The sequence below is a fragment of the Dryobates pubescens genome, chromosome 7 (genome assembly GCF_014839835.1).
Source record: "Dryobates pubescens isolate bDryPub1 chromosome 7, bDryPub1.pri, whole genome shotgun sequence".
Taxonomy (NCBI): Eukaryota; Metazoa; Chordata; class Aves; order Piciformes; family Picidae; genus Dryobates; species Dryobates pubescens.
This window is the reverse complement of record NC_071618.1, coordinates 34724318-34739508: the sequence shown is the minus strand read 5'-3', so window position 1 is coordinate 34739508 and position 15191 is coordinate 34724318. Positions and strand designations below refer to the sequence as shown.

At 39.7% G+C, this 15191-nt stretch overlaps 1 protein-coding gene across 3 annotated transcripts in view; it reads left to right on the top strand.

Annotated features, from left to right (window-relative positions):
* The window catches only part of TDRD3 (tudor domain containing 3), a 119230-nt gene that overhangs the window by 60064 nt on the left and 43975 nt on the right, over window positions 1–15191 (top strand). For all 3 annotated transcript variants that reach the window (XM_054163052.1, XM_054163051.1, XM_054163053.1), the window contains 5 exons: window positions 1648–1808; window positions 3795–3936; window positions 11149–11220; window positions 12468–12617; window positions 13489–13629. In XM_054163052.1, coding sequence (XP_054019027.1) covers window positions 1735–1808; window positions 3795–3936; window positions 11149–11220; window positions 12468–12617; window positions 13489–13629 — 579 coding nt within the window. In that variant the 5' untranslated portion in view covers window positions 1648–1734. The remainder of the gene's footprint in view (window positions 1–1647; window positions 1809–3794; window positions 3937–11148; window positions 11221–12467; window positions 12618–13488; window positions 13630–15191) is intronic.

Genomic DNA, 15191 nt, shown 5'->3' with positions numbered 1-15191 from the left:
AATGGGAATGTAGACAAATCCTGCATAGCAAATAACTTTATTCTGTAGTTTTAGTGTAATAAGTAAATATTTGTGTAAAAGCTGGCAGAGAATTATGGTGTGAAACATGAGTATTTGACAATTATAAGTGATTATCAACTTCAGTCATTAATACACAGGCATGTTTTATTCATGAAGTTGCATCTGTGTTTTGTATGGCTTAAAAAAAAGAAGTCAATATTACCAACCTTAGCCACAAGATGGCCACATTTGAATAGGATTTGGAGAAGCTGAACCCTCCCATCCGTGTAGATGACAATATACCATACATACCTGTTAAGTATTATTAATAGAATACAATTTCAAGGACTGTAACATTAAAACATGTAAATTTAGCAAAGATGTTACAATTAAAGTTTTTTATTTATATCCCATTAAAATGGAAGCATCCATTCCAGAAAGGAAAAATTCAGAAAGCATTTAATTTTTGAACTTGGAGAGGTGCTTTCTGACTACCACCACTTCAATGGTAAGCAGTTACAACATAAGTTGGCAGTGACTTTGATTCCTGTTTAAGATTAGTTATACACTTCCCAATTTCTGTGTTAGGATTTACTCCAGTCTTGAAGTACTCATCTTTATCTTACAGTGAAAATAGTTGTTACATCAGATCAGGTTGCTCAGAGCTCTGTTGAGCCTTACTTTGAATATCTCCAGGGATGGGGCAACAACCACTTCCCTGGCAACCTGTTCCAATTTTCCATCACCCTCATAGTAACCTAACCTCCAATCTAAATCTACTCTTCTCTAGTTTGAAGTCACTGCCCCTCATCCTATTAATACAGGGCTTTGTAAACAATCTCCATCCTTCATGTAGGCCCCCTTCAGGTCCTGGAAGGCCACTATTAGGTCTCTCCAAGCCTCCTCTTCTCCAGGCTGAACAACCCTAGCTCCCTCAGCCTGTCTTTGTAGCAGAGGTGCTCCAACTCCCTGATCATTTTCGTGGCCCTCCTCTGGACCCGCTCCATCAGGTCCATGTCCTTCCTGTATTGAGGGCTCCAGACCTGGATGGAGTAGTCCAGGTGAGGTCTCACCAGAGCAGAATAAAGCTGCAGAGTCTCCTCATTTCATCTGCTGGCCCTGCATCTTCTGGTGCAGCATTTTTAAGTAACCAACAGATAGCAGTGTCTCTTGAAGTTTCTAGGTTCTGATCACACCTCTTTTACAAAAAGATGTGTTTCTAGTTAGTGTTTACAAAGCAATTGTACTTGAAAGGTACTCCTGATACAGCCAAATAGTCTTTGAGGCTCTTTCTTCCTTAAGAATAGTGTGACCCTGCAGCACAGCATGTGAAATCTTATCCGGACTCCCTAGTATCTTGGAAGTGACAATGTTTGTGACTTAGTTCGCTTGTTTAGCACCCCCCCAGCTCTTCTGGTTCACTTCTTTTCCACAGTTGGTATCATGGAGATGTGTGAAGCATCATAAAGCCTGGTGTTTTCGTTGTGCTTTAGAACCTTATAGTGCATGAATGACAGGAATTGAACATTACTGCCCAATCAAATAACCCTTTCCTTTGCCTCAGGGCATCTCTTAGTGTGTCTAGATATTACAGTGTGTTTGCTTAATGGTCATAACAGTTTTATCTTCCCTTCTTTGCATACGTAGCTGGAAGGGCCGTGTGTTCTGCAAATACAGAAAATACGCAATGTCGCTGCACCAAAGGATAACGAAGAATCTCAGGCTGCTCCCAGAATGTTACGCTTACAGATGACCGATGGACACACGAGCTGCACGGCTGTGGAATACAGTAGCATGTCAAAAATAAGGTGAAAAACTTTCTTTTCAAAGTTTGGGTTTTATGCTTACGTGCCCTTAACATATGGGAAAGCATCCTTAGTAATACAAGAAAACAAAACAGACTTCCTTCTTGCATTTTGTATGTAAAGGAGAACCTTAAATTCAACATGCAAAAGCATATAAGAATGCCATTTACGGTATCTTTTATGCTAAAATGCATAATAGGAGAAAGTGGATTTTTGCAGAGCTGGAGTTGACACAGCATGCAACATGTCAGATGTATGCAAACTTACCCAAATTTCCAGTTTTTTAACTGTAGCAGATCTTTCACTTGACTTCTGTAGCAAGAATGTCACGAGGCTGAGACACCTAATTTAATGTCACTAGTGCTGCTTTACAGTGGGCAAAGCTTTAAATTGGATTGAATTAGTAAAAAATTTCTTCAGTTAAAAATGAAGGGTCAGAGAGCTAATTACTGTTGAACATGGGAATTTTGTGTGTGTTTGGTTATGGAGATGTTGAAACTTAGTGTTTAGTCTCTTGAGTCATGGTATGCCTTTTTGCTCTTTGTTCAAATTCAGGTTACATTGATTTAAAGAAAAGATCTTCCTCTCTTTCTCTCTAGCTAGGTGCAACACTTGCATACTTCATATTTGAATGTTTTCTTTTACTGTCAAACTGCTCCTTTTGAGCTGGAGCCAGCTTGTAATTTAGAGTAATTTTGTCTTAAAAGGTAGAACACTGTTCCAGGTTGAGGCCTCTCTTGCCTCTCACTGGGGCAGAAAAAATGAGACTCAGACAAATGGATTGCAGAAGTGATGGAAAGTTTAAATGGAAAAGCAGTGAGTGTTTTACAGAAGCTACAAGCATAGTGACAAAAAGGAACCTGAAGCATACAGAGTCCCTTACAGCACACCCAGAAGTATCCCAGCATTTCCCTTCTCCCTGCCTGAGGGTATATCCAAAACCCCCAGGGCTCTTTCTTCCCCACCTTTGCTGTTAGGCTAATCTTAGCTCGCCAGATCTGAGATTGCCCTTCCCTCTTTTCCTCCTGGCATTAGGCCTAGCCAGGCCTAAGAGGCCTTGAGATAACTCCCCTTCCATTACTAGATAGGGAGCATCTCCCACAGGAGCAGCAAGGGAAGAAAGAGGAAGTGTGAGACCTTGCTGATAGATTTATAGGGAGCAGGACATGAAGGGAATGAAATACGCAGCTTCCTGTGTCCACCCACTGTGCTGAACACCCGGAGCATCCCATGTGGCAGCAGTAAGAGGCACCCAGCCCAAACTGACACAGACAATGATATTCCGGTTTTAGCTTGAGCCAGCATAACTTAGAATATCATGTTCCAGTGTAAGTATGAGGAGAGCAGAAAAGGAAGGCCAACAGATACCTGTGTAAGTAGGTTCCAGATCACAAAATATTTAAAGAACAGCAGCCATCAGAAGACATAATTTGAAAGCTTTTTGTTAAAATCTCAGAGATGTCAGAGAATTCATCACTGAAGTAATGATGCAAGCTCTCCTTCGTTACTGTTAGAAGGATACTGTACATGTACTTTCTATACATTACCAACATATCTTTTTCTCCTACATTAAAAGTTTAAAATCAGATGCTTAACCGTTCTCTATTTATTAACGACAAACACACCCTGGCATGAGGAGCTTATTTGTAGACAACTGACTTTGAGATATATTCAATTAGTCTAAACAAATCACTTCTTTAGTTTGGTATTGTTTAATTGGATTTTAACCAAACAGACAATTTGCAAACATTCATCTCTGTTAGAATCTAATTTGCCATATGGCATTTTTGTGTAATGAATGGGAAGTGTTCCAATAAAGCTATTTAAAAATACTGTGCCTACTGAGAGAATTATTGCAAAGGTTTCTGTTGATCATTTAAAATATAAAATATGGCAGTGTTGAAGGTAAAGCAAAAGTAGAGTTTTATGTTTTTAGTGGCAAAATGTTAATAGACATATTTGAAATGTTGGCTTTGTTTCCGCTTCTAGCCTGAACACTCCACCTGGAACAAAAATTAAGCTTTCAGGAATTGTTGAAGTGAGAAATGGATTCTTGCTGCTGGATGACAGTAACACAGCAGTTCTCGGAGGTGAAGTGGAGCATCTTATAGAAAAGTGGGAATTGCAAAGGGTGAGGTAACACCACTGGAAATGCTTGTCTTACAGGATGCATATCACATTTAATTGCATCAAGCTTTAATGTGTTGAACGTGAATTTTCATGTGATAAGCTTCTAGAGCTTTACTGTCCCAATATGTTTAGGGATGCAGCCAAATAGATCTAAATAGATCTTAAGTATCATGTTGCAAATAAAGACATGAGAAGTCATCTTTGCATGGGAATTAATTCCTTTCATAGGGATTTCAATCCTTTATAGGGATTTATAGGGATTAAAAACATTAAACACATTAAGTTCATTGTAGCCATGAGTGGTTGCTTGCTTAAACACTGTGTTTGGTACCAAAATATTACAGAGTGATGCCTTTTACAATTACCATCTGCAGACCATATATTTTTGAGGCAAATAAAATATAGTAAGCGTGCAAAAAGCATCAAAATTGGTAACCTTGAGTATGACTTCTGTATTGCAGATTCTATCAGTGATTTGTGTAAACTTGTGATTTAGGAAGACAAATTAGAGGTTTTAGACTCTTTCAACCAGCCTTTACTCTGTTTTAGCCCAATTCCTGTCCCAACAGAACAAAAGTTGTTGCAGGAAGACTTTTAAATACATTTCCTCATATAACAGTTGAAGCCCTTAAGGCAGGTAGTTGTGTCCCTGCTGTCATCAGTCCCAAACACTTGGCAGGTCACTGCTACTACCATCTCTCTATTTTTACATCCATGTTTCTGAAACACAGTAGCTACTTAGGAATATCCTGGTCATTTGTGTGTACTTCTTTTATTGTTATTGGTGCCAAGTTCATTGTTGTTTGCATTTTATAGAGTTGAGCAAACTGGGACAAACTTTGTTTAGATGTTTGAGTTGCACATTGCCCATTTTAGTAGAGTCTGTTTGACATCCTTTTTGTGCTTTTATATTTGAAAATAGTTTTTTAAAAACACTTCTGGTTTTAAATGAGGCTACCTGTTTGATTGAGAAGGTGGTTCTGGGCCCATCAGCAGGAAACTTCCCATCTTATTGGATGTCTTTGTATTTAGTATTAAGTCTTCTGAGTTAACGCTGCTGTTAAAATTGATGGGGATGGAAGAGAGCTGCATAGAACTTGTATTCTTAATGCCATCTAATGTGTAAGAGAAGGGTCAATAGGATCAGTTAGCTTTCTTGATGAGATTTTGGAGTCTGTTTTCAGAGGTTTTCTGTCTGGGCTTTTGCAAATAAATGTTGCTTCTCCCAGGCAACCAGCACCAGAACAAGAGGACACAGTCTCAAGCTGTGCCAGGGGAGGTTTAGGCTGGATGTTAGGAAGAAGTTCTTCATAGAAAGAGTTATTTGCCATTGGAATGGGCTGCCCAGGGAGGTAGTGGAGTCACCATCACTTGGAATTGTTTAGGAAGAGACTTGATGGGGTGCTTGGTGCCATTAGTTGATTAGATAGTGTTGGATGATAGATTGGACACGATGATCTCAAAGGTCTCTTCCAACCTGGTTATTCTGTTCACCAACTTGTTTTAAGGTTAGTGTGAAGAAAGAACATGTTCTGCTTACAAGAAAACAAGCCACTTAATAGCCATTGCCAACTATGGCAATCTTCACCATTTGTCATCCAGTTTCATTGGCTTTATGCAGTGCATTTAAAAGAAAAGTAACTCAATTTTCACTAATTTACTCTGGTAAGATAAAGTGTATAAAGTTAACTGTTGCTTATTGCCGTCCCTTCCATTCTGATTCCATCTTGCAGTTTGCCAGAGTATTGTTTTCTTTTTCTCTCTGACCAGCTCATAGCGCATGGTCAGGTTCCCAGAATAAGTGTATCCATGTCAGAAAACTTGTGAATGACAAGGAAACAGTTGGGCAGGTGAACCATGACCACTGGGAATTGTAGTTCCAGTTCTGTATCTGGATTGACAGCTAGACAGATAGGGCTCCAGTCTGTAGAAGTCAGATGCTACTTTGATAGCAGTTTCTTTATGAACTTGGATGTTTCTGTCCTGTTAAGAAAGCTTTACAGAAGAGAATAGCTGACAAATAAGCAAGACTGTCAACTCTGAAAGATACCTGAGCGAGGACATTATCACTGCTTGTCTAATCTTGCCGCTAAAGCTTAAATGAAATGCTGAACTGTTGCATAAGACAGAAAACTTCTATTTGTGTGACTGTGGCAAATTACTTGTTTTGAAGTGAGGGGTTTTTTTGTTCCCTTTTCCCACAGTGTCTGGGAACTTCCTCAGTAAATGATGAAATAAGTTGCTTTTTTCTTATTAAAAAGGTGCTATTACTTTATAACTGAAGTTGTTTATCCAGTCTTAAATGATCAATTTTGCATCTACAAGACCTCTTCTAGTTGTACAGTTAGATTACTGTTTTGTTCCATTCAGAACAGTGTTTGAAAGTGCTTTCTGAGGGGAATCCAGTTTTGGTAAGGAAAGGCTCCCTCTACAGATACAGCATCTGTGGAGTGAGTGCAGTGTTACCATCCTGCATGAGGAGTAAATGTATTCCTCATAGCATTCAGTTTTATCATAACGTAGTTCTTCCCTAGAAATTCCATTTTTCAAATGCATCAATGTTCAAGTGGCAGTAAATAAATAAAGAGTAAATGAGAATGTCACAATGTGATCTTTTTGGAAATTTAAGATAATGTATCATGGACTTCTTCCAGTAAGAATACAGTTCTAAATAATTATTGCTTCATAGTGTTCCGGTGATGACTGGCATGTTAAGCAGAGAATCGCTACTGCTGAGATAGTGCTGGTTCTCTTCTTAAGAAGGATTCACACTTCATATTGCTATTTAGCAAAATACCAGACTATATGTAAGTAAAGAGTGAAGCATATTTTGCTGATATGTAGGTGAGGCTGTCTGTTAGGCCCTTATACTTTTAAACGTAGAATCTCTCAAGCTATGAATTATCTACAAGTTTTCTAGAATACTTGCCAGTTCTTCTGTTTTGGTGAAGATGATGCTAAGTACTGAGGCTACCTGATGGAAAAAGGGAGTAGTTTCTCAGAATGTTAGGGGCTAGAAGTGACCTCGAAAGATCATCTAGTCCAAACCCCCTGCCAGAGCAGGATCACCTATACCAGATAACACAGGAATGCATCCAGATGGGTCTTGAATATCTCCAGAGAGGGAGACTCTATAACCCATCCTGGGCAGCCTGTTCCTGTGTTCTGTCACCTTCACAGTGAAAAAAATTCTTCTTCATGTTACATAATCACAGAATCAGTCAGTTTGGAAGAGACCTCCAAGATCATCAAGTCCACCCGATCACCCAACCCTAACGAATTAACCAGACCATGGCACCAAGTGCCCTATCCAGGCCCTTCTTAAACACCTCCAGAGACGTCGACCCCACCACCTCCCTGGGTAGCCCATTCCAATGGCCAATCACTCTTTCTGTGAAGAACTTTTTTCTAAGATCAAGCCTAAAGTTCCCATTGCACAGCTTGAAACTGTGTCCTCTTGTTCTGTTTCTGGTTGCCTAGGAGAAGAGACCAATCCCCACCTGGCTACAACCACTCTTCACATAGTTGTAGACAGCAATAAGCTCCCTCGGTCTCTCCTCAGAGAATGAATCTGACACTGCTTACATAGTGAAAGAAAAACATTTATTTATGCTGTACCCTAAGAAAACATGAATGAAGCAATAAAAAATTGAACCAACTGAATGAACACCAGGTGTTTTATGTAAACTTTCAATTCATTTTAGAAAGGAGGCTAAGAGTATTAATAGATAATAATAGCGAGGAGCTTGATCTCATATTGCAAACCTTTGTTTCTTAAGAGAGCCCCTAGGAAATATTCTATGTCATAATTCAAATACAGCAGGAAGGGTAAAAGTAGTATACTGAAAATTACTTTTTATTCACGCAAAGTGAAACTTAATTTGCAAAGCAGTTCTTAGCTGGGAAGAAAGTGTCAAAGCTGCTATTTACCATTAGGTGGAGGTCTTTCATTCTGAATAACAGTTTTGTGGCAAAAAACCCCCTGTTACATCCTTGTAGCTAGATGTTAGTACATGTGCCATCAATTTTAAGTGCTTCTTACTATTTCCCAAACTAAATGTTTGAGCAGTAGTTTGGAATAATCTTTTCCTTTTATGTGTTTGCTTGATGCTGGGGAAAAAAGGGTAAAAAAACCCGACTGTGACCTTAAACTTAAGGATGCTCTTCCTGATTATAGGGCTGGAGAAACTGACTATGATCAAATGCTCGAGTTCTCAGGCTGTAATATAAACATCATAATTTTATTCAGTGCTGAAGTTCATTTCTAAATTGCCTACATTTCTCTAGATCTAAAAAGCAACAAAATAAGCCTAGGGTTTATTGGACCTGGAGTGCCTGCCCTGAGAACGGAAGTGGCTTGGCAAAGGAATCACTGTTACACTGATGGTTCAGTAAATAGATGGGGAAGGTGTCAGCATGTGACAGCGATCATCCCTTGGTTAGCTTATAATTCTTAGGCAGTGTCTTAAATGAACTGATCAAAATTCAACCAGAGGAATTTTATTATTTCTGCACTTCTAAGTGCTCTGTTTTGAATTATTTATGGAGTGCTTTATCAGTGGTTTTTGCTCCAAGACATGAGGAAAATTATCTATTTATTTATTTTTCCTCACCCTTGAAGGGAATTAATACCCATAAATGATTTAGAAAATGGTCTTTGATTCCTGAATATCAGTAGCTGCCCAGGGGAGTTGTGGAGTCCCCCTCTCTGGAGATACTCAAAACCTGCCTGGATATGTTCCTGTGTGACCTGGTATACACCATCCTGCTCTGGCAGTGGGGTTAGCCTAGATGATCTTTCAAGGTCCCTTCCAACCCCTAACTTTCTGTGATAGTTAACTTGAAGAGAGTGGACCAAAAGTTTTGATTTGGGTATTAGTTAAGCAAATTAGTCTCTTATTTTAAGAAATTCTTGGATAGTATAATGGCTTAAAGTCTGTACAAGTGTATACAGTAGCTCTCACATGATAGATTTAAATCAGTTTTACATCAGGGTAATACATATGCATGTCATATATAGCCTTAAGTAATTAAAACTCTCTGTGCCAATGAGGAGTAACGAATGATGTACTTTGCATAAATGATGATATATGCAGGACTGTCCCAGTGAGGGGAAAAAAGAGAAAATAAGAAATGAAGATGTTAAAACAGATGGTTGGCAGGAAATACAATTTGGAGGCATTTTAACAGCATTAAGGACCTGCTCTTCTTTTTTCCACTTCCAAAATCAAATATTTCTGTGTAATACAAAATGCCCATTTAAAGTATGTAACACACTTTTTAGGACAGCACAGGGGAAATTTCCCAGTAGCACAGTAGTTTTGTTTCCAGCAGTGGCAAAGAGATGGTTTTTAGGGAAAGCACATAGCCTAAAGCTCTTGCACTGTCTTGGCATCCAGAGTTGTCATACATCAGTCCTGACTGATGGTGTCAGTATTTTCTTATGGGTGGGTTCATCAGTTTCACAGAATGGTTGAAGTTGGAAAGGACCCTTGGAGGTCATCTGGTCCAACCCCCTCTTCTCAAGCAGTGCCATCTAAAGCTGGGTGCCCAGTACCATGTCCAGGCAACTTCTGAATATCTCTAATGATGGAGAGTCCACAGCCTTGCTGGGCAACCTGTGCCAGTGCTTGGTCACTCTCATGATAAAACAAAAAATAAATGTTCACTCATAGAATACATAGAATAAACCAGGTTGGAAGAGACCTTCAAGATCATCGCATCCAATCCATCAACCAATCCAACACCGCCCAAACAACTAACCCATGGCACCAAGCACCCCATCAAGTCTTCTCCTGAAAACCTCCAGTGATGGCGACTCCACCACCTCCCCAGGCAGCCCATTCCAATGGGCAATCACTCTTTCTGTATAGAACTTTTTTCTAATATCCAGCCTGAACCTCCCCTGGCACAGCCTGAGACTGTGTCCTCTTGTTCTGGTACTGCTTGCCTGGGAGAAGAGACCAACATCCATCTGTCTACAACCTCCCTTCAGGTAGTTGTAGAGAGTAATAAGGTCACCCCTGAGTCTCCTCTTCTCCAGGCTAAGCAACCCCAGCTCCCTCAGCCAGAGGGAACCTGCTCCCTCATGTCCAGAGGGAACCTGCTGTGTTTCAGTTATTGCTGCTTTTCTCTTGTTCAGTCACTGGACACAGCTAAAAAGAGCCTGGGTCTGCCTTCTTCAGTCTGTCTCCCTTCACATAGATTGGTTAGATTCCCCTGAACCTTGCCTTCCCTGTGCTGAATTGGTGCAGTTGTCTTTTAAATATGCTCAGACTATGCCTCTACAACCTCTAATGGCAGCAGGTTCACTGGGTGCTGTCTAAAGAAATATCTGCTGCCTTTTTACGTGCCACTTTGTAGATTTGGGTATCTAACTGTGGTGGGTTTAGGCTATGCCTTTAAAATTTAGCTGCAGATTTCAAGCAGAAAAGTAGAAAAATATAAATAATCACTATTGGGTGTAAAAAGGAAAACAAAAGATTGTTCTAAACAAATTCATGGGATGAAGGTCTGGGATAAGAGAAGTTGTATCATAACAATTCTTCACATTTCACTTCCATTCCCGTTCCTTTTCTCTTCTTCTCTGATCTTGGCTGTTCTGCTTCACCTGGAGGGCTGAGTCCAGAGAATGGTGGTGAATGGTGCCACATCCAGCTGACAGCCAGTCATTAGTGGTGTCCCGTAGGGAGGAGCTTTCTCCCAGCTCCTCTCTTCTCTCTCTCTGGTACAGGGGGAAGGGTGGGGAAGGTTTGGATCGGCTTCCGTAGTCTTTTGGACCGGGGGGTTTCGGTGTTGTTTGCTGATTGTAGATACCTGTATAATATTGTAAATACTGTATATTTTGTACACATTCATTGCATTCCATTGTAGAGTGTAGTTTTTGCTTGTAAATACAGCTTCATTTGCTTCTAACTGAGTTGGTCTGGCTTAAAAGTTAATGCTGGGGGAAACTTCAACCCACCTCACTAACATAATTTTCTGCACTTGCTCTATCTGTTGCCTTCCTGATTTTGCAAATCTGCATCATTTTCATCATATGCCTACCCTTCATCCAACCTTTTCCTCAAGTGGACCAGGATTTTAAGTATATCGTTATTTTTTATGCTCAAAACGTTCATCTTGCAAGCCTCATACTGTCTGAAATGGAGACATTTATGATATAAGCTGTTTGCTGTTTGCAGTGTGTTAATCAACACTTTTCTTTTTACAGAGTTTAGCAAAACACAATAGGAGTAACATTGGAACGGAAGGGGGACCTCCTCCTTTTGTACCTTTTGGACAGGTATAGTGTGCTTCTCTTTGTCATTCTGTGAAAAACCTGTGTGATAATACAGGGACCTGATCCCAGCTAGATAAAGGCTATTAAGACACCCTAGAGTACAATGACCTCGAGCTGAAAAATGTGCCTGTTTTAAAAAAAAAAACCAAACCCAACAGAAGCACAGCAGCAACAAAAACCCCAAGACAGAGCAACAAAAAATGCCAAAAATGTGTTGATCTGGATGCTTTGTTGTGACAGTGAATTATGTTTTCTTCCAGTTTCAAATTTAGCATTTTGTTTAGTATGTGGCGCCTTTGATTCTTCTTGTCCAATTGTGCAGGTGCTAACATAGTCCCTTTTTAAATGTCAAAGGTGTATTTCCAAGACTGCTGTTGCCTGCATTGTGAACTAACCTTATATAATGTAAAAGTCATTCTTCTTTGGCCTTTCTGGTGGACCAGGGGAGAGGGTATCACAGTATCACCAAGGTTGCAAGAGACCTCAAAGATCATCGAGTCCAACCTGTCACTACAGACCTCATGACTAGACCATGGCACCAAGTGCCACATCCAATCCCCTCTTGAACCCCTCCAGGGATGGTGACTCCACTACCTCCCCGGGCAGCCCATTCCAATGACAAATGACTCTCTCTGTGAATAACTTTCTCCTCACCTCCAGCCTAAACTTGCCCTGGTGCTGGTTACTAGTGAGAAGAGACCAACCCCTTCCTGGCTACAACAACTTTTCAGGTAGTTGTGGAGAGCAATGAGGTCTCCCCTGAGCCTCCTCTTCTCCAGGCAAAATGATCCCATCTCCCTCAGCCTCTCCTCATAGGTCTTGTGCTCAAGGCCTCTCACCAGCCTTGTTGCCCTTCTAGGGACACATTCAAGGGCCCTTCTCTGGACATGTACTCTCAGGGACAACATGTAGATGTCCTAGGTGTACAGGAGAAAGTTCTTCACTGAGAGAGTCGTTCGTCATTGGAATGTGATGCCCAGGGAGGTGGTGGAGTCACCATCCCTGGAGGTGTTCAAGAGGGGATTGGACGTGGCACTTGGTGCCATGGTTTAGTCATGAGGTCTGTGGTGACAGGTTGGACTTGATGATCTTTGACGTCTCTTCCAACCTTGGTGAGTCTGTGATATACTTTAGATAAAGTATATGATCTGAAGTTGTGCTTCTCTAATAAAAAGAATAATTTTTATTTTAATGTTTTTCAAATGAGGGTATGCAGAAGAGTTAATTAAAACTTTCTGTTTCAATTTCAGAAATGTGGGTCTCACATGCAGGTGGATAGCAGAGAGCTTGATCGCAGGAAGACTCTTCAGATGACAAATACTGTAAAAACTGTTGTGGACAATGATGAATTTGAAAAACAGAGAACAGCTGCTATTGCTGAAGTAGCAAAGAGCAAAGAGGTTAGAATGCTTTTGTTATGGCATTTTACTTACTGTGATTGATCTTTTCTTGTTAAGTAGCTCTTAAATGACAGATGCTTTCTGGTGTTGGCCTCCTTACAATTCTGCTCGTGTTTAAAAATGTGTCAAAACTAGAGTTATTTTGGATTGATGGATATGGTCTTAATAATGCTAATAAATGTATTGTAACATTTTATTGTGGGTACGATTTTGATTTGATACCACCATTAAAAAATGTGGGGTTTACAACTTAGCTAATGAGATTTGAGTAATGGAAATGTACTCTCTCTTCACTGAGAGAGTCGTTTGCCATTGGAATGGGCTGCCCAGGGAGGTGGTGGAGTCGCCATCCCTGGAGGTGTTCAAGAGGGGACTGGACGTGGCACTTGGTGCCATGGTCTAATCATGAGGTCTGTGGTGACAGGTTGGACTTGATTATCTTTGAGGTCTCTTCCAACCTTAGTGATACTGTGATTATGAAATGTTAGCTGCTGCTTTCTGTTCTTGGAACCCCACGATTTTCTGTGTTCAGTTTGAGAGAATAGCTGGGAAGTTCAGTTCTGAACTGTCAGGTTTTTGTGTTCTCCAGTGGTTTTCATTTTAGTTTATTTTTCCACTGTGCTTAGTAGGTCATAAAGACTGGAATTATGTACCCTTTTTACAGCCTCATTTGGTCATAGCAGAAAAATACCTAATAAATTACTCTTTTTATGTGTGTATTAAATTAGTGCTTTATGTGTTGATTTGCAAAGCATGATCATAAAAAAATAAATCTGCATCCCATTTGCTGCACTTTTTGTACTAGCTTAATATTGAGGCTTATTTTCTTAAGTCCTGTTTACTGAAATGTTATCTTTGTGCTTATCTAAAGACCAAGACATTTGGAGGAGGTGGTGGTAGTAGCAGAAGTAACCTCAGTGTGAGTACTGGAGGGAATCGAAACAGGGAACTGTTCCAGAAAGAGAAGATAACAAAACCTGAGGGAAAGAATGAAGGCGTCTACCGAGAACTGGTAAGGTGGAAGGCTTAAATGGAACCTTAAGTGTGTACTATCACAAAACCAAACCAACCAACCAACCAAAAAAACCCAACCCCAAACCAAAACCACCACCACCAACAAAAAAATATAACAAAAGGTGAATCAAAAGACCCTGAGGAATAACAACTTCCTTTCAACTTATTTTGAAGTCTGGTTAGACTCCGTTTTCTGTTTTCCCCTTACTGAGTTAGCTGGGAGTTTCAATGCAATTTCAGTGGAAAAATATTAGTCTCATCCAGTAAAATTTATAACCAAGTCCTTGCAAAAGAAAAGTTGTAGTATGTGTGATAGAAACCATCACAGTATAGTTTTATTTTCTTATTTAAATGAACATTAAGATACTGAACAATACTGATCCCACCATGTACTCGTGAGGGACGACACTTGTCACCTGACTTCATTTGAACCTTGAGCCATTGCCTGCTGCACTCTGTATGTGATCATCCAACCAATTCATTATCCACCAAACAGTCCACCCATTGAATCCATATCTATCCAATGTAGAAAGAAGGGTGCTCTAGTGGGATCGTGTCAAAGGTCTTAAAGAAGTCCAGATACATGACATCTGTCATTTTTCCCTTGTCCACTGATATGGTCACTGCATCATAGAGGAACTCTGGGTGTTCTTTGGGATCACTGCATGGAATTTTCATAAAATGAGCAGTCATCAAAGTTTCTGTTTTGATTGCTCCAGCAAACAAGATGCTTATAGTAGAGCAAGTATTTGTTACAAAAGACAGCTCTGGAGCGCAATCTTCCAAGTATTCAGTAAGAGTTAATGATTCTAATTTCAGTGATGAAAGCATCACAACGATGTAGTAACTCAGTAAACCAGTATTAAAATATTCATTAGCTTATAAATATCACTTACTTATTGTTGAATATTTTCCACCTTATTTACTTTTACCGAAGATTAAACTATGAGGAGAAAAAACGGTTCAGGAACAGTTAACTACCTGTTACAAGTATTTTGTCTGTTTTGGATTTTCTTCTGTGAACTGCAAGGAATTTTTCATGCATTGCATTGTAAAATGTAAGAACTTCCAACTTACTGAAACGTAGTATTATGCCATTTAACATAACTAGGTGCTGTGTAGAAGCAGCAAATGTGACCTACTGTGCGTATATAGAAAGCCTTCAGTTACAAGTGATGATTTTTGGATCTTAAAGCAATGGGTAACAAATTTCTTTTGTGTTACTGGAATTTTGACATTATATAGCTTTGATTTTTGACTTTAAAGTACCTTGTTGACTTGGCTTATATTTAGAAACAGTTAAGTTTTTTCAGTCCTTCTGGTGTGTTACCTTCCAAGAAACCTGAAACACTATATCTTTGTCTACAAAACAAATCACAAGTAGTTTTTCCTGTCTATTTGTAGACAGATAATAGATTTCTAGACATCAGCCACCATCCTCTCTTAATTGCCCTTAAAACATGCATCCTACAATTTTCTTCATCTTTCCAGTTTTGTGTGAGAGAAACAAAATTTGTGCTGTGTAAATGAAGTTTAAAGGAGAGTTTTTGACTTCCAAAG